The sequence below is a fragment of the Dermacentor silvarum genome, chromosome 5, assembly GCF_013339745.2.
Source record: "Dermacentor silvarum isolate Dsil-2018 chromosome 5, BIME_Dsil_1.4, whole genome shotgun sequence".
NCBI lineage: Eukaryota > Metazoa > Arthropoda > Arachnida > Ixodida > Ixodidae > Dermacentor > Dermacentor silvarum.
Window position 1 is genome coordinate 174,216,013 of NC_051158.1, and position 22,707 is coordinate 174,238,719.

At 48.7% G+C, this 22,707-nt stretch overlaps 2 protein-coding genes across 2 annotated transcripts in view; both read right to left on the reverse strand.

The window, feature by feature from the left end:
* Positions 1-5,104, reverse strand: part of LOC125945815 (MIF4G domain-containing protein-like) — a 48,099-nt gene extending 42,995 nt beyond the window's left edge. Inside the window, exon 1 of the mRNA XM_049668113.1 lies at positions 4,856-5,104. Coding sequence (XP_049524070.1) covers positions 4,856-5,104 — 249 coding nt within the window. The remainder of the gene's footprint in view (positions 1-4,855) is intronic.
* A 6,497-nt stretch (positions 5,105-11,601) lies between these two features.
* Positions 11,602-22,707, reverse strand: part of LOC125945234 (uncharacterized) — a 137,876-nt gene continuing 126,770 nt past the window's right edge. The window contains exons 4-5 of the mRNA XM_049666909.1: positions 16,666-16,701; positions 11,602-11,734 (exon numbers count right to left, since the gene is read on the reverse strand). Coding sequence (XP_049522866.1) covers positions 11,660-11,734; positions 16,666-16,701 — 111 coding nt within the window. The 3' untranslated portion in view covers positions 11,602-11,659. The remainder of the gene's footprint in view (positions 11,735-16,665; positions 16,702-22,707) is intronic.

Consider the following 22,707-nt stretch of genomic DNA (forward strand, 5'->3'; position numbering starts at 1 on the left):
CGTAAAATGATTCCAAACTGTTTTGATTCCAAACTCCTGACGTCAAATTTACGTAACCACCGACGCAAGCATCGGGCGGTGACCCGCAGCGTTGTCTGAACAACCCAATCAAACACTCTCCTCGTTTATATATGAGGTCATCTTTGTTCGCTTTCAAAACCAATAACATTGTCTACACTCAGCGGTTTTTCTTATCTAATTGACTGACAAGAGGCGAGGAGAGGGTTTAGATGGGGTCGAGCCAGCACAGTGAAAATAGATAACCGCATGAAGAGGGTGGTGCCGGCTTCTTTGATTGGTCCGCTTCGCCTTACTTAGCTTGCGGTGGCTGGTCGAAAATTGCGGCGGCATGCAACGGAAGGATAAGAATGCCGCTAAAACGGATCCTCAGCAAGGAAGAGTTGGCTGAGCGATGTCGTATGCATGCCGAAATGGCTCTATAACGTTTTGTTGCCACGCAAAAAGGTTTATCATGCGCAAAACTATACATGCTCACCGGCAGGTGCGAGTAGCGACGGCCTGAGCGATCGGTGGGCAGCCACCTTCTATTCCTTTCGGAACGGGGCAGTCTGTGGCTATTCAGAAAAATTTTCAGTTTTGTTCGGCATATTGATGCATTGTTTTCGCGTGCACGTCACTTTGACGTGTGCGTTTTCGCGGTTTTGTGACGTCGCGTGACAGACAGGGGAAGTGGGCGTAGCCAGAAAACATTGGACCAATAGCAGTGGGCTAATTATGAAAAGGCGTTGAATCAGGAATGATTATTTTTCTTTTGTGTGGTTTATTCATGCATAATCAGTGTGTACACGTGATATCAGATGGGGAGCTATCACGGTTTTCGTGTCGTCGCGTGACAGACAGGCGAAATTGGGAGTGGCCCGAAAATGTTTTGACCAATCGTGGAGGCTGATTGTAGAAATTGGAATCAAAACAGTTTGAAATCGTTTTACGTGATAGCGCCCGATTTCAATCTTTATAGGTGATGTGGGTGCCGAGAAAAACGATAGAAGCTTCCGAACTAAAGCCTAGCCATAACGGCGATACTTTTAGCAGAGGTAAAGTGCGTTCAAAGGTTTGGGGGCGTCAGTCTATACCGACTGAACTGATGTTCTCGACGTCAATTACCCGCTTTTATCCCCCCAAAACAGAGCAAAGGGACATCACACTGCAAAAAAAAAAAAAAAAAAAAAATCATCAAAGGGGGCTGTAGCGGTGACGCGGGGACCTCGGTGCATCCATCATGCTGCACATTGTAGCTGATGATGATGATGTTGATGATGATTTATTGACATCTCCTTTGAAACGGGACGGTGACAAATAGTCACCTAGCCTGCTTGATTTAATCAGGTATGCTACACATGTTCTTTTTATTCTAGCATTTATTGTATACATCTCCTTATAGATTTTTTTTCTTCAGACCTTTTCTTTCTACCTTGTACCGCTACCTATGCCTGTAACAGATCCGTCGTCATGTCAGTCTTTTCCTTGCTTTTTTTCCACCATTAGTCTAAACGTCTCTCGCTTATCTCTACTGCTGACCGGTTGATGCTTCCGTCAACTTTAAACCCAAGCGCTTCTGAATGGTGAACATTACCTACGGTCCTCACTGAAAGAACCGCTTCGCATTCCATTAGGATGTGTTGAGTGGTCTCCGGATCTTTGCTGCAGCATACACATGCGTCATCTAGTTCCGATTATTTGCTCCAGTATGTTTTGGTCCTTAGGCAAGCGGCTTGAGCCTCAAATTGCAAGGCACTGCCCTTCGTGTTATCCTACAGATTTTCCCTTCTAATGTTTTTCTTCTCATTCTTGTAAATATACATTGTCCTTTTATTGCGATAGCAATTATATGGACACTTCAACGGGATTTTTGCCGTCGGCGTCGTCGTCGCCGTCGCCGTCGCCGTCAGGTTCCGTATAGATTCCAAGGGCGATAAAATCGTCGCCGCGCGCCGTACGAGTAAAAGCGCGCGGGGGACGTGCGCTATCACGGAGAGCCAACGCACGGCGGAAAGCAAACGCGATTGTCGCCCAAAAAGCCGTGTGGGTATGGGGGGGGGGGGGGGGGAGGGAGGCGGGGCGACGCTGTGCTACGGCACCAAATGCTTATCTTGAACCCAGCGCAAGGAGAACTGGCAACGCAGTCTCCCACGCGAAAGCAAAAAAAAAAAAAAAAAAAAAAAAAAAAGCGGGGAGGCAGCGCAGGAGGAACGGGGGGGTGCAGCTTCTACTCTGCCAACAAATACGCTTGCACTGGCTGTGGTGCCATCGCCCGCACAGTCTCTTTATCTCCACCACGGCCGGGCTCGACTGGCGCGCGCACTCGCTTCTTAACAAGCGAGCGAGCGCGCGCGCCAGTCGAGCCCGGCCGTGTCTCCACACGGCTCTGACCTTTATCCGCTGTCCATTCGCCGCTCAGTTTCCGTTGAAGCGATAGACCGCACGATTCTTCGCCCGCTGCAGCGGCCGCGCCAGCGTTTTGACAGTCGTTGTCTGCGGTCATTCAGTGTGATCTATTCATGTTTGCTTGTGCGCGATGACACCACGCTTGTCAATTCAGTTAGAAAGCGAATGTGTCCAAGTTTATGCGGCCGATAAAACTACTCTACTATCCCTACTCCGAATAGCTCTCTACGAATTTGCTATCGCAATTGATGCTTCGCCTTTCGGGCGAAACTGCGACATTTTTTTGTTTCGATTCTTTGCATCCAATTCACTGTCTCTATTTCTCTCACTTTCTTTCTGATGACTCCTGGTTTTCTATTTACAGTGTGAATTATATGCGTTTGTAGATGAGGTTCATCTTGCTTTCAGGCCATCCAACCGGAATTTTCTTCGTTCAAATCACTTGCTCTATAGCATTAGTCAGCAGTCAGCATTATCGTTGGAATGAGGTCTTTGATTAGCTGTATCGGAATTTCATCGGGTCCTGCTGCCGTGTCATTAAGAACATTTTCTGCAGCCTTTCTATGCTAAATTTTGATCTCTCAGCCCTCTCTGTCGTTGCTGGACATGTTGTCTGAACTACGCTTTTTCTCGTGCCGAAGTTATCCCTAATAACGTCTGTAATGTACCACAGTGCATCGTCTCCTTCGTAGATGTTAGCGCCTTCATCAGTTATCGCTGTTTGCGGATATTATTTGGAGCTCTGAATGCTGTTACATGGTTCCAGAATATTTTTCGGGCGCCTTTGGGCATTTATTTTCTCTTGCACGAGTTCACTGGCCACCCTTTTCATTTCTCGGTATTTGTTCCATCTAAGGAGCATCTCTTCTTCTTGTAATCTCAACTTTTTGGCTTCTCGATGAGCCCTAGATGCCTCTTTACGCTCTCCAATAGTTTGCTTTATTTCCTTGTTCCACCACTTACGTGGTCTCCTCGTTCCAATCCAAGAATTTTTTTGCCGTGTCTGTCTTATTTCCTGCTGAATAACGTCCACTAGTTCCTTATATTCCAAGACTGATGTAGAAAAAGCATCTACTTTCTTCTATTTCTCATTTTCTATTGTGATCTCCCCTTATTTGCTCTTCATTATTTTTTTGAAATTCTGAGGCTATTAGTTCGTGTTTTGTTTTAGTATGTCTACCAAACTTTAATGTTAGACGTCTATTATCGTTACCCAGGCTATTTGTCCCACTTTCGTATATTATAATTTGGTCTAGTTGTTCGTAGACAATTTCTGAGACTAAAGCGCAGTCGGTACATGACTACCTGTGTTCGCATTGCCACGTTACCTGTCCATAACACTTATTATTCCTGTTAACTAGTATACGGTTCTGTTCATCGCACTAATCCAGCACTAGAGAATCATTTTAATCGGTATATCCGACTAATTCCTCCATGTGCGCCTTCATATCTCTTGCTGATACCATCTGGCCCGATTTACTGAACTCATTAATATCGCTTCTAATGCAGATCAATTATTAATAATTTTGTCTGGTATCACAACGTGTTATGTACTCTACTCGCAGCCACGTCCTTTTGCCATGTCATGTGCCGCTAATCCATGAATGGTCCCTACATGTCTCTTTTACCCTTTGCCACTTCAGACCTTGCCTAATTAGTATGCCTATGCCTCCGCCTTTCTTTTGAGTTGGGCAATCTGTTGCACCCTTCCCATACAAAATTTTCAATAACAGGCGACTGCTCCAAATCTCGTAGATGCGTTTCGGTCAAGGCGTACACGCTAGTCGCTTCGTCATTCACCTGCGTTTGAATTTCCAGCCATTTTTCCTGCTTGAGACCCTGAATGTTTTAACACATTTACCTTGTCTATTCTTATCCTTTCTGCGTCTTTTCCTAACTCCTTGTGGCCTAATTGTGCCGTTTACTGGTGTGTCGCTATATTCAATACCTAATCTTGGTTCCCGATTGCCTGGGGCCCGCCTAAAAAAGCTACTACCCGCGTTGCGAATCGATATCCAACCGTTGTTGCTACACTTTCGCTAAAATGTATCCCGTGAATAACAAAAGTGCCTTCGCGGCCAGCTCGGTGCACTTCTCGGTTGATGTCAATTACCGTTAAATTTATTGCTTTAGCTTGCTTCCAAACTTCCCTGTTTACTGCAAGCACAGCACTTTCAATTGCACACCCATGCCTTCCAACCTCAGGCACAGTGCACACTGCGAGTTGCAGTTCCTTTGAAACATTGCGCAAACAAAGTCACGCCACTTCGCAGTGCCCCGTGAGGTTGATTTTAGTTGCGAATAGACTGACCCACACACCCTCTTTTGGTCCCGGTAAGTGTCCACGCAAGGGTCTTTGTCAGCAGACGGGAAAATATCCGCAGCATTCGCTATACACGCATTGCTGATTCGCCCAAAGGAATCGGAATGATCGTGGCGATTTTCTCACCTCTTGCGATACCAAGGGCTGATCCACTCGGCCATTCTGTGGTGCTCGGTGCTGCACGGTGGTGCGTGCCTCGGGCGCTGTCGTCTGCGATGTAACCGCAGCGGGTGCTGCTACACTCGACGGATGCGAAGACGGTCCCGAAAAGCCTGCCGGTCCCGAGCGCGCCACCTTACCGCGCCCTCGGCCCGAAACTTTCTTCTTGCCTGCTAAGACAGGCGCCGGCACGTCGCCGCCTCCTTGGTGTTCCATACTGCGTGCTAGTCAAGGCGCGTTCCAGCATCCACAGAACGGTCGCGCGTGCTTGCTTGATTGCTTCCTATATCAAGGCGCGCACCCACTACGGGAGACTGGCCGGTTGGGGCGGGGGCAGGAAACTTGAAGAAAAAAATACATGTGACGGAATAGTTGAAATTATGCAATGAAACAAACTAATGTTAGATCATTTTTTATATTGCAAGCGGTGTGCTTTTTATGGCGGAGCTTTCTTTGCCTCTTCCCGACGGCGCTGCTGCTGCTGTGCTGGCCTTCCCGCGCGTGCCGCTGAGTTTCTTGCAGCACCACCAGATGGCGCTAATCTCCCGGTTTTTCCAGGGGCTTTAGATCTTGCTAAAGCCCCTCAAACACCGTAAAGTAGCCCCATGCTTTGAAGAACGCCGCCACCTCCTCGCGGGTCCTGGCCGAGGCCGACGCCGCATCGCTATTGGCCTAATGACATCACTTGGGCCCTCGCGCCGGATTCTTTTGTTTACAGTCGCGCTCGATCGCCATTTTCGCATGAGAAGCGTCTACCTACCGGCGAGGAGCGCGTGTTCGCGCCGTCGCTCTTCCGTATTCTTTTGGTTTGCGAATGCCATGAACTAAGTTTTGTGGCAAGTGCGACGTCCCTTCACGCTATTTTCCATTACCATGACGTACTACGCCTTCAGATGCCAAAATAGTTTCAGCAAATACACGATACCGTGCGCTAAGCGCGACGCGTGGGATCAACATCCTCCACAAGACTATGCAAGCAAGCTATGTTGCGAGTCTCTCATATGTGTCAGGCTTGTGGAATTCGTTGCGGGCTATAACGTAGTAGATATTGCACAGTTCACTGGGCATCTTGTCATTTGTATGCACGCTTTAACACGACCCCTACGTGACATGTACTTTGTTTATATAAGCACTACGTTGTCTTATTTGGCGCGCTTATTTGTGTTCTACGCCAACAGGCTTGAATTCGCGGGCACGTGAGGCTGGGTGCGAAAACGGGATTACGAAAGTCCTTTCGACAAAATTCGAGGCTCTAGCGTGAAAACGCATCCTAGAAAAGCAACTCTCTGCCCTCTGTGGGTATACTTACTAGGCCTTTTTAGCGCGAGCAGCTTTGTTTGCATCTTTTGTTTGTGTTCATCTTTGTAGGTCGCCCGTTGAATTTGCGATACGAAGGCATCGATGAAGAGCGTGCGTGCTCTCCCGAAACCGAGTTACGGGGTGCGTTCGTCGCCGAACGACAGCATCTTTGAGACGTAAGTGCTAATACGCGTGAGCTTTAAAGTGTGTGAAGGTGCAGATGCGGCGGTGGAGCACTCGCAAAGAAAACATGCGATCGCCCGCTAGTTCGCTGGATGGTTTAGTCGTCGTTCATTTAGTCGTTTGCTCGTTCGTTTAGTCGTTTGCTTGCTCGCTCAACTATGAGTTCGTACGGCTGCTAGTCTCTGAGACGGACTTGCAGTGGGACACTTTGGCTGGTGCGTGCCTGCCCTCTGCCAGCCTTTGGGCATCATAGCTAATACGCGCCGCGAGTTCACATGGTAAGGACGGCACGGATTATTTAGCTTAGTGGGGGTTTGCTGGAGGCCCAGATGTTGTCATTCGATCGTAAACGTGTTATTCGCAACACAAGATCTTACGACGTGGACTTGACAAATGTTGTGTAGCTAATTGTAGCGCATGCGATACATTCGGATTCGTCATGGTACGGCGTAAGCGCGCGTTTATATGCTTGTAAAAAATAGTTATCCAACAGAAAAAAAAGCTGCCGTCACTGAATTTGTATAACCCTCCGTATAGAAAGGCTATGCTGTACACGAAGTTACTGAGAGCTAGAAAGCCAACTCGAACGCCTAAAGGGCACCGCCTAGCTATGAGTGCATTAACTCTGCGAAACGTCGTCTGCTACGCTGAAGCGTAGAAGAGAGCGTGAAAGAGACGAACAACGGGGAGGAGTGAAGGAGGAGGAGGAGAGTGTCGCGACTTTACGAAGTTTCAGGGGCTTTAGGTCTTGCTCTTTCAAGTCCTGGTCTTCGACTCCATCGAGTGAAGCCGAAGGGAACGGAAATGCCGGTTGGAGGTGCTTCTTAGCGCAGCACCAGCAGCGTGCAAAAGCGATAAGTGTTTTGTTTGATATTTCGCGTATTTGTTTAATTGGGATAGCAATTATATGGACACTTAAAGCTGATTTCTGGCGTCGTCGTCGCCGTCACCGTGAGGTTCCGTATAAAGTCCAAGGGCAATAAAATCGTCGCCGCGCGCCGTACGTGCGAGGGAAAGCGCGCGGGGGACGCGCGCTATATCATGGAGAGCGAACGCATAGCCGAGCGCAAACGTGACTTCCCCCGCGCGAAAGGCCGTGGGGGTATGCGAGGGGGGGGGGGGGGCACGCTGTGCTGCCGCACCAAATGCGTATCTTGCAACCGGGCGCAAGGGGAACTGGCCACTCAATCTCCGACGCGAAAGGAGGAATGCGGGAAGGCAGCGCGGTAGGGAGGGGGAGGGGGCAGCTTCTACTCTGCCAACAACCGCGCTTCTACTTTGCACCGGTACGGGCTGTCGGTGTTGTCGCGCGCACCGGATCTTTTGAACTTCGGCACCATTCCCCCCAAATCTTACCGCAAGACATCAGACTAGCGAGTGTATCTGCCCTTAAATAACACGCCCAGTTTCCTATTGATCATGATGCCGCCTTGCTGTATGATGATGCCGCCTTTCACCAAGGACACAGTCTAAGATACCCGACACCATCGATAAAATTATAGCCCCTGAGCTTCCTACGTCCAACTTTCAGGAGCTGCGCCGCTTGCTAACGTCATACCGGGACATATTCGATTCTGAAGGCGGACCATTGGGCCAATCCTCTCAAGCAGCACACCGGATCAGCACTGGTGATGCTCGCCCAATTCATCGGCGTCCTTATCGAGTCTCCGCGACTGAACGTCACGTTATTCAGGCAGAAGTCATCAGGATGATCGAAAAGGAGATCATTGAGCCTTCTTGCTACCCTTGGGCTTCCCATGTTGTCCTCCTAAAGAAGAAGGATAACAGTTGGCGATTCTGCGTCGACTATCGTCACCTAAACAAAGGTCACTAAAAAGGATGTTTATCCATTGCCGCGAATTGACGACCTGCTTCACTGTCTCCATGGAGCTACGTATTTTTCCTCGATCGACCTCCATTCGGGCTATAGGCAAATTGCAGTGGACGACAACGATCGCGAAAAGACCACGTTTATAACACCAGACGGTATTTATCAATTCAAGGTCGTGCCGTTTGGTGTTTCCAATGCCCCAGCGACATTCGAACGCATGATGGACTCCCTTATTCGGGGCTTGAAATGGCCCACTTGCCTATGCTATCTCGACGATGTCGTCGTGTTTTCATCTACTTTTTCAAGTCACTTGCAGCGTCTGTCAGTGGTTCTCGATGCGTTCCGGCGAGCTGGCCTGCCGTTGAATTCCTCCAAATGCAATTTCGGCCGCTGTGAAATTACAATCCTTGGGCACTTTGTTGATACTGCAGGTATCAGGCCAGACCCCGACGAGGTTCGTGCAGTGGTCTACTTCCCCGTACCGCGTCATCCATGACGTTCACAGCTTTGTTGAGCTCTGCGCTTATTTTCGTCGTTTCGTTGAGAGATTTTGCAACTATCGCCCGGCCACTTACCGAACTTCTTAAGAAAGACGCCCATTTCTCCGGGGTCCTTTACAAGCTTCAGCTTTTACCACGCTGATAGCCGTGCTTACGACATCCCCTATTTTGGCTCACTTTGATGACTCCGCCCCTATGGAGGTACGCACCGATGCAAGTGGTCATGGCATAGGCGCTGTTTTAGCACAACAGCAGTATGGACACGACCGAGTGATAGCTTACGCCAGCCGTCTTCTTTCGAGATCCTAGCAGAACTACTCCATCACCGAGAGGGAATGTCTCGCTCTTGTCTGGGCCATCGCGAAATTTCGACCCTACCTCTACGGCGGACAGTTATCTGTTGTCACTGACCACCATGCATTATGCTGGCTTTCATCTCTGAAAGATCCAACTGGCCGCCTCGGTCGCTGTGCTTTGCGGCTGCAGGAGTACTCCTATTTCTTCATCTACAAGTCTGGTCGATTAGATCAGGATGCGGACTGTCTATCCCGTCACCCGGTGGACCCACCCGACTGTGACTCCGGCGACACTACAACAGCCTGTGTCATGCAGATCTCGAACCTCACTCATATTGGAGTTGACCAATGGCGTGATGGCGCACTGCAACAACTTATTGCGCGGCTGGAGTCTTAGCCTTGAGAGGCCGACCTCCACATGTTTTTTTTCTATGGGATGGAATACTGTACCGTCGAAGTTTGTTCCCTGACGGCCCCGAGATCCTGCTTGTTATTCCGGAACAGCTGCGGCTGACCGTCATTGCTGAACTTCATGACGTACCCATGCCGGGCAACCTCGGCGTTGCTCGTACATACGACCGCTCGCGCCGCCGATTTTACTGGACCGGCATGTATTGGTCGGTGCGCCAGTACGTCGCTTCGTGCGAGCTCTGCCAACGCCGAAGGAAGCCCATCATTTCCCCTAGTGGTCTCCTTCCACCCCTGGACATCCCGTAAGCGCCTTTTTTCCGCGTCGTTGTCGACTTGCTTGGCCCTTTCCCAGTGTCTTACTTAGGGAACAAATAGATCACCGTCGCGACAGATTACGCCGCATGGTACGCGATCACGCGCGCCCTCCCTACAAGCTGTGCAACTGACGTTACCGACTTTTTGTTGCGCGATGTTATACTTTATCACGGTACCCCTAAACAACTTCTTACGGACAGAGGACCGCAGCTCCTCTCAAAAGTAACCGCCGACATTCTTACATAGTGCGCAGTCCGGCGCAAGCTCACCACCGCTTATCATCCCCAGACTAATGGACTCACAGAACGCTTAAATCGCACGCTAACGGACAAGTTGTCGATGTTGTCGATGTACGTGTCCTCGGATCACCGCGATTGAGACGTTAACCTTCCATACGTGACGTTCGCGACAATTCATCACGCCACGGTTTATCTCCATTTTATTTGCTCTTCGGCCGTGATCCAGCTTTACCCATGGATACGCTGCTGCCTTCTGATACGTCTACCACCACTGAGTATGCCCACGACGCCTTTGCTCGAGCTGATCATGCCCGTCAGCTTGCTCGCCACCGATTAGCCACATCGCAAGCAAGACAGAATTTTTTATACGACAGGCATCGCCGGCTCAACCATTTTCCGCCAGGTTCCCTCGTTCACCTATGGACTCCAACGCGCCGAGTCGGATTCTCAGAAAACTTGTGTCGCCTTAAACGGCCCTTATAGTGTTCTTCGACGGGTCACCGACCTCACCTAAGAAACTGCACCCTTCCAAACCCCGACATTGTCGACTCGCCACCCACAATGTGAAATTGTGCACGTGGTACGGCTCAACTATGCCCGCTAACCTTACCCATCGGCCCCTTGTTGCTTGCCTCTCGTGTCCTTGAACAACACCGAGTCGGTGCTCCTGCCGCCGGGGATTGTGTCACGGGACCGTTCCCCAAGCGCGTGCACGAGGACGCATCGAAAGGAAGACTATGAAGGCGCGCCTCGGCTGGTGTGTGGATTTCGCCATATTGCCTGTTGTGCGCGTATACATATATAGGCTCCTGTAAATATACATTTTGCCTCTCGCTTTCCTTGTTACAATATGACTCATGAGGCTGAAAATCGGTGATGCAGTCGGCGTTGTCAAGTGAGCCCAAGTGAGCTGATCGAGGCAGTTGATGATGTCAATTAAGGCGAATTTATTTAAAGTAGAGTGAATTAGGACAGATTGAATCAAGGTCAAGATAGTTAAGGCAGGTTTAATCGAGATAGACTTCGTTACAGCACTCGAACCCACGACCATTGGTGTTAATAAAGGCATATTTCACTAAGATAGAGTTAATTAGCGCAGTCGAACCTACAACCTGTGGTGGGAGTGGAACCACGGCCTTTGGTGTAAATTAAGGCCAAGGTAATTAAGACGTATTTATTTAACATATAGTTAACTGAGGCTCTCAAACCCACAACCTTTGCTGGGAGTCGAACTCTCTACTTTTGCTGGCCGCAATGCTTTCGCATTCATCCAAGTAGGGGTAACTGAGTGCACGTTGAGTTTTTTTCTCTTTATACCTGCAGCCGTCCGTCATATTGCTAATATTCTGCAAAAATAATTTCCCTATCTTGGTAAAAATTTTTATATGTGTTTTGAAAACCAAGCAAACCATACACATAGGCCCAGCGTGCTTTATGAAGTACACCTGCATTAATTTTCATACGACACTGTGAACATGCATTGTATCTGCAATGTCATCATGATTGCATCACTTACGGCATTCTTTTCTGAAACTTACAATGTGAAATCAGCTTATCAAAGCAAATACTAGGCCTGATAAAAAAATTCCGTAGAAACCATATACGCAAACTTCAATGTTTTATGAAATCGGAGTTTTTTTGAACTTCAAAATATATCCTTTATTTTATGGTATGATTGCAGTAATGCGGGAAGATATCTAGGATTGTAGGTCTTTCTGGCATTTCGTCAATCCATCTTTGAATGTCCGCTCACCGGTGTCGCCTAGGCTTTCCTGCAAAAAAAATAATAAGTAAATAAATAAAATAAAATAGAATAAAACAGAAAAAAAAAGAAAACAGAAACAGTAAAACCACGTTTGATGGAAATAATGCACTAAAAACAATTGCGATGAGCCCTTCCCCTGTTGAAAAAATGTGGGTAAGCGAAGCTTGTGGCAAGACGACACTGTCGCAGGCGTTCCGCTTCGTTTGCCCTAAACATAGGGTCGGCGGCTCTTCGGTGACATTTGGCCTCAACATCGCGCTCACGCAACTCGGGGTCCGCGGCTCTTCGCTGACGTTTCGCCAGGGCTTCGGAAGCCCTCACGCTAGAATCGGACGACAAGCTTCGCTTACCCCCATTTCCTCGACAGGGGAAGGGCTGGTGATTTTGTCTCTTGGGGTCCCACATGTGACATGGGTAGTTCAAGGGTGCGTTACAGGTCCCCGAGCCCACAGTCGTTCAGCTTGGACCCTTTCTTCACAATCACCAGGATGGGCTCACTTTACAGCGTGACACCACCACCAACATCACCGCCGAAACTTGTGAGCCTATAAAGGTTTGCTTTAAAAAAACATTTCCTTTATAACAAAAAACTGTCAGCCCTTCCATTGGGGTGGAGATGGACGACCAGCGAAGCTGTACTATAGTGGGAATTATGCATTTCCAATTTAGACTATTAAGATGTGATAGTGTGTGAACTATTAAATCATGAGAAATATATATGATCCGCTGGTTTTCATTTGTTTAGTGACCACAGGGTCGCTACGGTACACCGCCATAGGGTGTACGGCAAAGGTTGGCACGTTCTTCATAAACACGTCACCAACGCTGCAACAATGCCTATTAACACATCTAAAGCGCACAAACTTGTAGTATTTACACGGATTCCTCACATACCGCTAATTTGTAAGTAGAATTTCTGCAAAGATATAGTGAACATTGTAAGTTTTTATGTAAGCTTTAAATCTATAGATGAAATTTCCCTGCTCTAGATGCCCAAAGAGGTGCTTCTTGTTGAGCTGTGGTAATAGTTTGGGACATTGAGCTTTGGGTAACTGATTTACAAACCGCGGGCTTCAAAGTTTTTAAAACGTTCTGAATGTCGAAAATTTTCTTTAAGCCCTTTATTGCATTTATGCTTATAAATTACTCAAGTTAGATTTTTTTTCAATTACAACAAATATTTTCAAATCAATCTAAGGTGTCAAGTCAGTGTTTTATATCTATTTGAATATCGAAATCGGGGTTGACGCCGAGGTATACTTTCCTCCTTAAACTAGAGTTTTTACCTTCTTTCATAAATGCAACTGAAATACACGCCCTGTTTTAAGGTGGTGTCAGCCTTTCACATGCTACATGCCACCACCACCAAGCTTATGTGCATTTTTTTCACTGCTGTCATGTGAATCTGACCCATGGGTTGATTCCAGAACATACTCCTAGCCACCAGACTGCCGCCTACACAGTGACGAACTGGAACAAGTTCCGTCAGCTGATTTCAGAGGCCCCATCGCACGACAAGTTGTTTAAACTGGTGAGCGAGTGTCTACAACAAGCTACCGTAAGACGACGGCGGGGCATAGATAAACCGAACCCTGATTTTAAGCTCTTGAGGCTACGCGCCTGTCGACGCCGCGCTTACAGGAGAGTGCAGCGCTCTAAAAGAAGCTCCGATTGGACGGTGTATAACCGCCTAGACGCAGCCATACGGCGGCACACAAAACAACTTCGTCGAAAGAGCTGGGCAGTACTGTGTAGTTCACTGCATACGGCAAATGGTTTTGGAAGTGTTTGGCGAATACTGAAGGCTCTTCGCACTCCTGAGATCTGCAAGAATCCAACTGCTGCTTTGTGCATAACGACTGGCCGGACTCCGAAAATTCTTGCGGAAGCATTTGCTGACCTTTTCGTACCTCCTATGCCAAGTAACAACGCAAACAATGACCTTAATCCTCTGACAAGTCAGAACATCACAACGTTCTGCTATGGTCCAGCCTACCAGATGGATGAAACAGACTTTACTCTCGAAGAGCTGCATCACGCCCTCAGCCTCTCCAAACATCGCACTGCCCCTGGTGAAGACGGTGTTACGTACCAGGCATTACGAAACATCGATGAGGCCTTTCATCAAAATGTCTTGGACGCATATAACGAAGTGTGGCGAACGTCTCTGATCCCCAATGATTGGAAATCATCTGTGGTGATACCAGTCTTAAAGCCCGGCCGCCCGGCAAAACACCTAAAGTCTTACCGGCCAATATCGCTAACTTCTAATGTTATGAAGCTGATGCAACGAATGGTACTGTTTCGTCTAGACGGCAGGCTACAAGAGCTTAATTTCTTTCCTGATGTCATGAGCGGCTTTCGTCGTCACCGTTCAGCCCTCGATAGCATAGCAGACCTCGTTTCATCTCTAGAGTCTGTTCGAGAAAACAAGCACTCTGCATACATGCTCTTCCTGGATATACAGCAAGCATTCGATTCGGTTCCCCATAAGGCGATTATTATCGCCCTTAGGAATGCGGGAATTTCGGGTCGACTGCTTCATTTCGTGCAAAACTTTCTATCTGAGCGCCACATGAAAGTGCGTGTTGGAGGAGCAACAAGTGATTCTCGCCCTGTTAAGTGCGATGTACCACAAGGCAGCGTCTTGTCGCCGCTTCTCTTCAACAGTGTACTTGCTGGACTTCCAAGCCGATTGCCTCAGGAAGCAGACTTTCCAATATGTATAGCAATCTATGCTGATGACATTGCACTGTGGATCAGCGGTCCTTCGTACCATGGTCCACGTCTTCGTGGAATCCTGCAGAGAGCTCTGAATGCGACTTCAGAGTACTTGGAGGAAGTTGGTCTGCAGATCTCACCAGCTAAGTCAGCCGCGATTGCGTATCATCCAAGGCAATGGGCTCGTCGAACCATGAGCCGGCTGTACCTCGGAGAGACACCGGTACAATGGGTACAGCACCACCGCTACCTGGGCGTAATTATCGATGATCGCCTCTCTTGGCGCCCTGCCATTACCTCTGTGCGGTGCAAATTCCGGTCGCTGCTCAAGTATGTGGCCGCCTTGACTGCTAGGGGCGCTGGCTGCGACCAGACGACAGCACTTCAGGTATACCAATCGTCTGTCCTCTCTGGCGTGATGTATGCCTTGCCAGTCTTGAACGTGCCGTCAAATGTGATGTCTGAGTTGGAATGAGACCATCGTGTTGCCCTCCGAGTCATGCTTGGCTTACCTCGTGAGGCGCAATCTGTTCCACTACTCACGGAAGCGCACCAGTTGCCCCTGAGCTTGCAAGCAGACCAGAGAGCGCTACACCATATCGAGCGTTTGCACCGAGCATCAGACGGCCAAGCACTGATTAATCGGCTGCTTCAGCGCCCATTCTCTCGGATGGGAAAAATGGCGGCATTGTTTGTGGACATTACTCACAGGTCAGGAGACACTACTTCTTTCACAACTCCGACGAAGCGCAACAAATGCTCCTTCCCCATTTAACTGACAATTCCTGAAATCCACAAAAAATCTAGTCAGCCTGTTCCGGCACTATTTCAATTGGCCCAGTCCCACCTATATGAAAAATTTGAAGGTTATATTGAAGTATTCACGGACGCATCTGTACACAGCGACGCGCAAGGCGCTTCTGCAGCTTTCTTCTGCCCTTCGACTGGCATCAGACGGGTATTTAGAATACTACATCCAACCTCATCAACAACTGCAGAACTAGCAGCGATTGATGTTGCTCTGAAATACGTACATGAAGAATTAAACGCCTTGAAGGTCGTCATTCTTACAGACTCCCGTGCTGCCCTCAGCAGACTTAGACAAGATGCCGATAGCCCATTGTTGTGCAGTATCCAAGAAACTTCCGGCAAAATTACTTCCTGTGGAGTGTCCCTCATTGCCCAGTGGGTACCCTCGCATGTGGGCATCGCTGGAAATGAAGAGGCTGATCGCCTCGCTTCAAGCTGTGCCCACCATGAATGTGACTGCCCTGACATTTCGTGCACGTTTGAAAATGCCCGTCTCCTGATACGCCGACACCTACTAAAGCAGCACCCAGACCGGCGTGTTGCAGACGGATCGTTCCCTCCCCGTGTTCGTGGTCGAGGCTTGCCCCGCGGTGCTAGAGCACTGCTATACAAGTTACGGGTTGGGTCTGTGTTGGTGCGCGAACGCCTATACCGACAAGGACGTGTGGACAGCCCGTCGTGTACGTTTTGTGGCTCCTGTGAGACACTTGAACATCTAGTTTTAGAGTGTCCCGCATTCGTTGTGCAGCGCGCACTACTAATTAAGGAGTATAGACTTATGGGGCTGCAATGTGCGACCCTTGATGATTACCTTTTTCCAAGGGGGAGCGCTGCAAGACGTGACCAGGCCCATCGAGCCCTGCTAAGTTTTCTGAAAGACACTGACTTGGCCTCCCGTTTATTGACATTATTTGTATTTTGTTTTGTTTTGTTTTGTTCTGCCTGTGTCTCCGTCATTTCTTGATTTCCTCTTTTCTTTTCTCATATTTTCATTTCCTCTATTCCCTCCTCCTATAGGAGTAGGCAGGCGTTGTGCCCCTCTCGGTGGCAGTTGTCAGCTTGCTCCCTCCTTAATCCCTTTGTGTCCTTGTGTGTATATGTGTACAAATCAAATAATAATAATAATAATCTCTCTAACTACTTCAACCAATGTTTACTACTGAAGAGTGATAGCTTTGTTCTTTTGATCATTTATGCTGCCTGAATAGTTAGTAGTAGATTAACTTTATTATTGTTTTTGTAATGATTTTTTTGTAGCGAGTAATCACTTGTGGTGTCTTCATTCGTTGCCCATTGTCTGTTGCACTACTCTTATTTCGTAATGTTTCAATGGTTGTCTGTGAGCTAGGCCATTCATATGCGACGCCTGTTGCGGCTAAGCTCACTAAAAGGAGAAGATCGATTCACCAATTTTTCCGCTATATCCTCTGGAAGATCAGGCGGCTGAAAAAAAGAAGAAAGAGAAGGAGGTGCTGTACTGATTCGGGCTTAGTAATACGCAGGAAAAACGAGGTAGATATAGAGTATCACACTAATGCACTTCGCTGCTGCTATAATCATTATTATGCCTTTTAAAAACAAAGTATAGATATCTGTTGTACCTTTGATGATAAATATTTATGAAGCGAAGTAAAAGTAATAAAAACGAAAACAATTCATTGCTCGCGTATTTCTTGCCTTTAGATGGCTCTCAAATTAAACATCAATGCCAGTTGTTTGTGTATTCATTGCGCTAATCCCCACTTACATTGGCTGCCTACACGTCCTATTGGATTCGCGAGGGCCCTATGATTGAGACGTTTGAAGTTTTCCCATTATGGCGATACAGCGCAGGCTACGGGACAGGTGACAGCAGACAAAAGAGTGCACTGAGTGTGAAGTGGTTCTTCAGTCGAAGTAATAAAGTTTATCAGGAAGATTATATATATTGTAACGAATGATACAAGGACTTCTGAGATAACTATTTATTGGGGGCGAACTTGTGCCCGGCAAGTAAATAAATTAAATAGCTGCAGCGTTCCAAGCAGGAGATCAAGAAGCCTTCTTTTTCTCGAGCGACGCTCCACTTCCTCTTCTTTTTTGGCGACGGTCACATATATCCCCGTGCGTGCGGCGAATGCACGTGCCATTACGTCTTCGTCTTTGTTCTTCTAATACGCCGCTGTCCTCTTCGAGGGCGCACGAACCTGCGCGCGTTATTTAAAGACGGTTTTTGTCTTGTGTCATTATTCCCCCTCCAAGAACGCATCGTCCCGATGCGTAAAGTGGCGAAGCTGTTGACAAGCTGTTGTCCACACTAAAGTGGTATATGGCACTGAGTAGAGGTGTTTGGTAGAACATTCACTGCCTGTCATAATATGGCTTCATTCTGACCACATGCACAGTTTCTGTGCGACGTCGGCATCGTGATGAGGTCACTTGTCCTTCCGGCGTAACTTCGTAGTTTAATGGACTAATGCGGCGAAGTACTCGGTAAGGGCCGAAATAACGGCGCAGAAGCTTTTCGGACAGGCCGCGCGTCCGTACGGGAGTCCACACCCATACTCTGTCACCTGGTGCATACTCGACTTCTCTTCGCCGCAAGTTGTACCGGTCGGCGTCAATGCGCTGTCTTTGTTGAATGCGGTGTCGCGCCAGCTGACGTGCTTCTTCGGCCCTCTGTATAAATTCGCTGATTTCAGGGTTTTGTTCTGCACTGTCGTTTACTGGCAGCATTGCATCTAAGGGTGTGGTAACTGTTCGGCCAAAAACAAGCTGAAATGGCGTCACTTGAGTGGTCTCTTGCAATGCGGTATTGTAAGCGAATGTTGCATATGGTAGTATCTTGTCCCATGTACGGTGCTCTAAGTCTACGTAAATTGACAACATATCGGTCAGCGTCCTGTTCAGTCGCTCGGTCAACCCATTTGTTTGAGGGTGATAGGCAGTTGTTTTCCTGTGGCTGGTATGAGTTAGTTGCATAATGCACTGCGTCAAATCCGCTGTGAACGCAGTTCCTCGGTCCGTGATAATAACTGCAGGGGCACCATGTCGTAGTACCACGTTGGTGACAAAGAATTCAGCCACTTCAATGGCTGTCGCACTGATTAGAGAGGCTGTCTCGGCATATCGGGTTAGGTAATCAGTCGCTACTACAATCCATCGTTTCCCTGATGACGATGTCGGAAATGGACCAAGCAAGTCCATTCCTACTTGTTCGAACGGGGCTTCTGGGGGTTCTATTGGTTGAAGGAGGCCTGCGGGTTTTAATGGAGGCGTTTTGCGTCTTTGGCAATCCCGACACGTTCTCACATAATGCTGCACCGAACTCAATAGCTTTGGCCAGTAGTACTTAGCATGAATTCGAGCGTATGTTCTACTCACTCCTAGGTGTCCTGCGGATGGGTCATCGTGACAGGCTTCCAAGATTTCGGATTGCAAGGATGAAGGAACGACGAGTAAGAATTTCTCTGTGCTGTGCTCAAAATTTCTTTTGTAGAGGACGTTATTTCTCATCACATACGATGATAATCCCCGTTTGAAAACTCGCGGAACATGGACGGGGTGTCCTTCCAGGTGCCTGATGAGTAGAAGCATCTCGGCGTCAGACTGTTGATGTTTGGCCATCTCAGACGTGGTTACGGCTCCAAGAAACGGAAAGTTGTGTCCATCTTCCACAGGAGCAGACTCGACCGGAGCACGTGACAAGCAATCAGCATCACTGTGCTTGCGACCAGATCTATACACAACCGTTATGTCGTATTCCTGCAGCCTCAGACTCCATCTAGCAAGTCGCCCAGAAGGATCCTTCAGGTTTGCAAGCCAGCACAACGAATGATGATCGCTGATTGCTCGGAACGGCCTACCGTATAAGTATGGTCGGAATTTTCCTATGGCCCATATTACTGCGAGACATTCCTTTTCCGTTGCAGAGTAGTTAGTTTCAGCCTTCGAAAGAGTGCGGCTAGCGTATGCAATCACTCTCTCCTCTCCATTTTGCCACTGAACGAGGACGGCACCAAGCCCGAAATTGCTTGCGTCCGTGTGGATGTCTGTTTCCGCTTCTTCATCAAAGTGCGCAAGAACCGGGTGGTCTTGAAGTCGGCGTCGTAGCTCATTGAATGCATCTTCTTGTTCACTTAGCCAAATGAAAGGTACATCTTCTTTAGTCAATCGCGTTAACGGCTCGGCAATCTTCGAAAAATTTTTGACGAAACGTCTATAATAGGCACAAAGTCCTAAAAATCGCCTGACGGCCTTTTTATCCGTTGGTCTAGGAAACTTTTCTACTGCTGCGGTCTTCTCAGGGTCAGGACGGATGCCTTCTGAACTAATCACATGGCCGAGGAAAAGGAGCTCATGGAAGCCGAAGTTACATTTTTGTGGCTTTATCGTCAGCCCTGCTGAACTAATAGCGTTGAGCACAGTCCGCAGTCGTTCCACATGCTGATCAAAGGTGGTAGAAAAAATCACGACATCATCAAGATAAACAAGACAGGACTGCCACTTTAACCCGGATAGCACAGTGTCCATCATCCGCTGAAATGTGGCAGGTGCGGAACAGAGGCCGAACGGAAGTACCTTGAATTCGTATAACCCGTCTGGTGTGACGAACGCTGTCTTCTCACGATCTCTTTCGTCCACTTCTATCTGCCAGTATCCACTTTTGAGGTCGAGAGAGGAAAAGAATTTCGCATCCCGTAGTCTATCAAGGGTGTCGTCGATCCGCGGAAGTGGATAAACATCCCGCTTTGTGACGACGTTCAACTTCCGGTAATCCACGCAGAAACGCAAGGTCTGATCCTTTTTCTTTACTAGCACCACGGGCGAAGCCCACGGGCTTGTCGACGGTTGAATTACGTCGTCTCTCAGCATTTCTTCAACTTGGTTTCTGATGACCTCTCTCTCTTTCGGTGCCACTCGGTAGGGATGCTGGCAAATAGGCCTGACAGCTTCGTCGACAATGATACGGTGTTTGGCGATGGATGTTCTCTGGACTTTGGACGACGTTGAGAAACACGTGGCGAATTCTCGTACAAGGCTTTCTATTTGCTGCTTCTGGATCGATGATAGTGCTGCTTCGATCTTGATGGATGCGAGTATGGAGTCTACGTTGTCAGACTTGAGTGGTGCAGCCTCAGAAGGGTTCAAATCCATAATCTGGACATAATCATTAAGGCGGGCAATGACAGTTCCCTTCGCAATATGCTGGACTTCATTTCCAAAGTTAGTGACAAAGACATTAGAACACCCACCACGCAGCCGAACAAGACCTCTGGCCATACAGATCTCTTTTTCGAGTAAGAGGCCAATGTTACTGTCTGCTATTCCTTCATAGTCGGTGAACACGTTGCTTCTTACGGCGACAGCTATGCTGGATCTTGGGGGTATCGTGACGTCGTCGTCTATAATCTGGAGCGCATCGAATTGTTCTTCACACTCGAACGTAGCGATGGCGTGCTTCGTTGAGAACGACACACAAGATTCCTGCAAGTTGATTACTGCACCGTTCGCCTGCAAGAAGTCCATTCCAATAATTAAATCCCTCGAGCATTCTGACAGGACAATGAAAGTAGCGACGTATGTGAAGCCACGTATTCCAATTCTAGAAGTGCACCTGCCCATCGGGTCGATAAGGTGTCCTCCGGCTGTTCGAATTTGCGGTCCTTTCCAAGGAGTCAGCACTTTCTTCAGTCTTCTGGCAAGTTCTTTACTCATAACTGAATGGTCGGCGCCTGTGTCTATTAAAACAGTAATTTCGTAGCCGTCTACCACCACACACAAATCGGAAGTAACGTCGCTGTTCCCGCAACTGCTCTCGAGTCTGTCGTTACATTTCGTAGTCAGCGCTGGAGGCTCTGTTCTTGCGTCGACAGCGGCCTTACCTCCACAGGTCGCCGGTATTAGTTTTCCCGACGCGGGCTTTGGGAACTTCGCCTTGGGGAGCTTGAGGATGGACGTGGGCTTGGTGATCGATACCGCAGTGGTACTGTCGACCGAGATTGGTGTTGCTGTGAAGTATGTGGGCTTTGGCGCGTTGACAAATACTCCCGGATTTCAAAAGGGCGTTCACCGTTTCTTGGGCAAGGAGCGTTGACGGAAAAACCACGAAGTCCCGCTCTGCGGTACTCGCACATCCGGTAGAGATGACCAGCTTCGCCACAGTGGTAGCACAGTGGGATTCTATCAGGAGTGCGCCATATGTCAGCCTTCCGCAATCTCGTCTCAGGCGGAGGCGGCGTGAACTGAGGTTCAGGTACATGGGTAGGTGCTGTGACGAAAGTACGTCCAGGCGTTCCTCTGAGTACCTCGGCGTACGATACAGTCGGCCGTACCGTTGGTGACGCTTGTGGCTGTGCTTGTGGGTGCTGTTCGCGGACTGCTTGTCTCACTTCTTCACGAACCACTTCTGCCAATGAAGAGACCGCTGTAGGGCCATTGTTCAGCTGTTGCCTCTGGAGCTCCTCTCGAACCACAGACCTTACGAGTTCTCGTAAGACATCGACGCCGTTCCCGAACACCGTTGATATAGCGTCCACAGATGCGACATTCATATCGCGGTTGTAGAGCCTCGCTCGCTGTTGGAGTGTCCTTTCCATAGTTGTCGCCTCGGCACGGAATTCGGCAACGGTGCGTGGAGGGCTTCGAACCAAACCGGCAAAAAGCTCCTGCTTCACACCGCGCATCAGATGCCGAAGCTTCTTGTCCTCGCTCATGCTCGGATCGGCCCGGCGAAATAAGCGCGACATATCTTCGACATACATTGCCACGCTTTCGTTGTTTCGTTGGCTTCTTGTTTGCAAAGCGGCTTCAGCTCTTTCCCTGCGGTCTGTGCTCGAATACGTAGCCAGCAGCTCCCGTCGGAAGTCATCCCACGACCGGAGGGCAGCTTCATGGTTTTCAAACCACGTTCGTGCAGAGTCTTGCAACGCGAAGTAAACGTTGCGGCGCTTCCGATCTTCGTTCCATCCATTGTAGTCCGCCACACGCTCAAAGCCTTCTAACCAGTCCTCGGCGTCTTCAAAAGTGTCGCCGTGGAAAGGCTTAGGCGTCATCGGCTGATCAACGACGACGTGGGTTGAGGCGGTCTGGGATGTCATTTCGGTATTGGCTGCTGCTGCTATTCTAGTTGGCTCCGGCAAAAGAGAAAACTCGGGTCGCTCACCACGTAGGCGACGACTCGTGCGCTGGTGGACAGGCGTGAGCTCGTTGGGTCCGAGTTGGCGTGGCTCGGGGCTGCTTTCTTCAACTCGAATGGGGCTGGAAATCATACCCAGCACCTCCACCAGAATTGTAACGAATGATACAAGGACTTCTGAGATAACTATTTATTGGGGGCGAACTTGTGCCCGGCAAGTAAATAAATTAAATAGCTGCAGCGTTCCAAGCAGGAGATCAAGAAGCCTTCTTTTTCTCGAGCGACGCTCCACTTCCTCTTCTTTTTTGGCGACGGTCACATATATCCCCGTG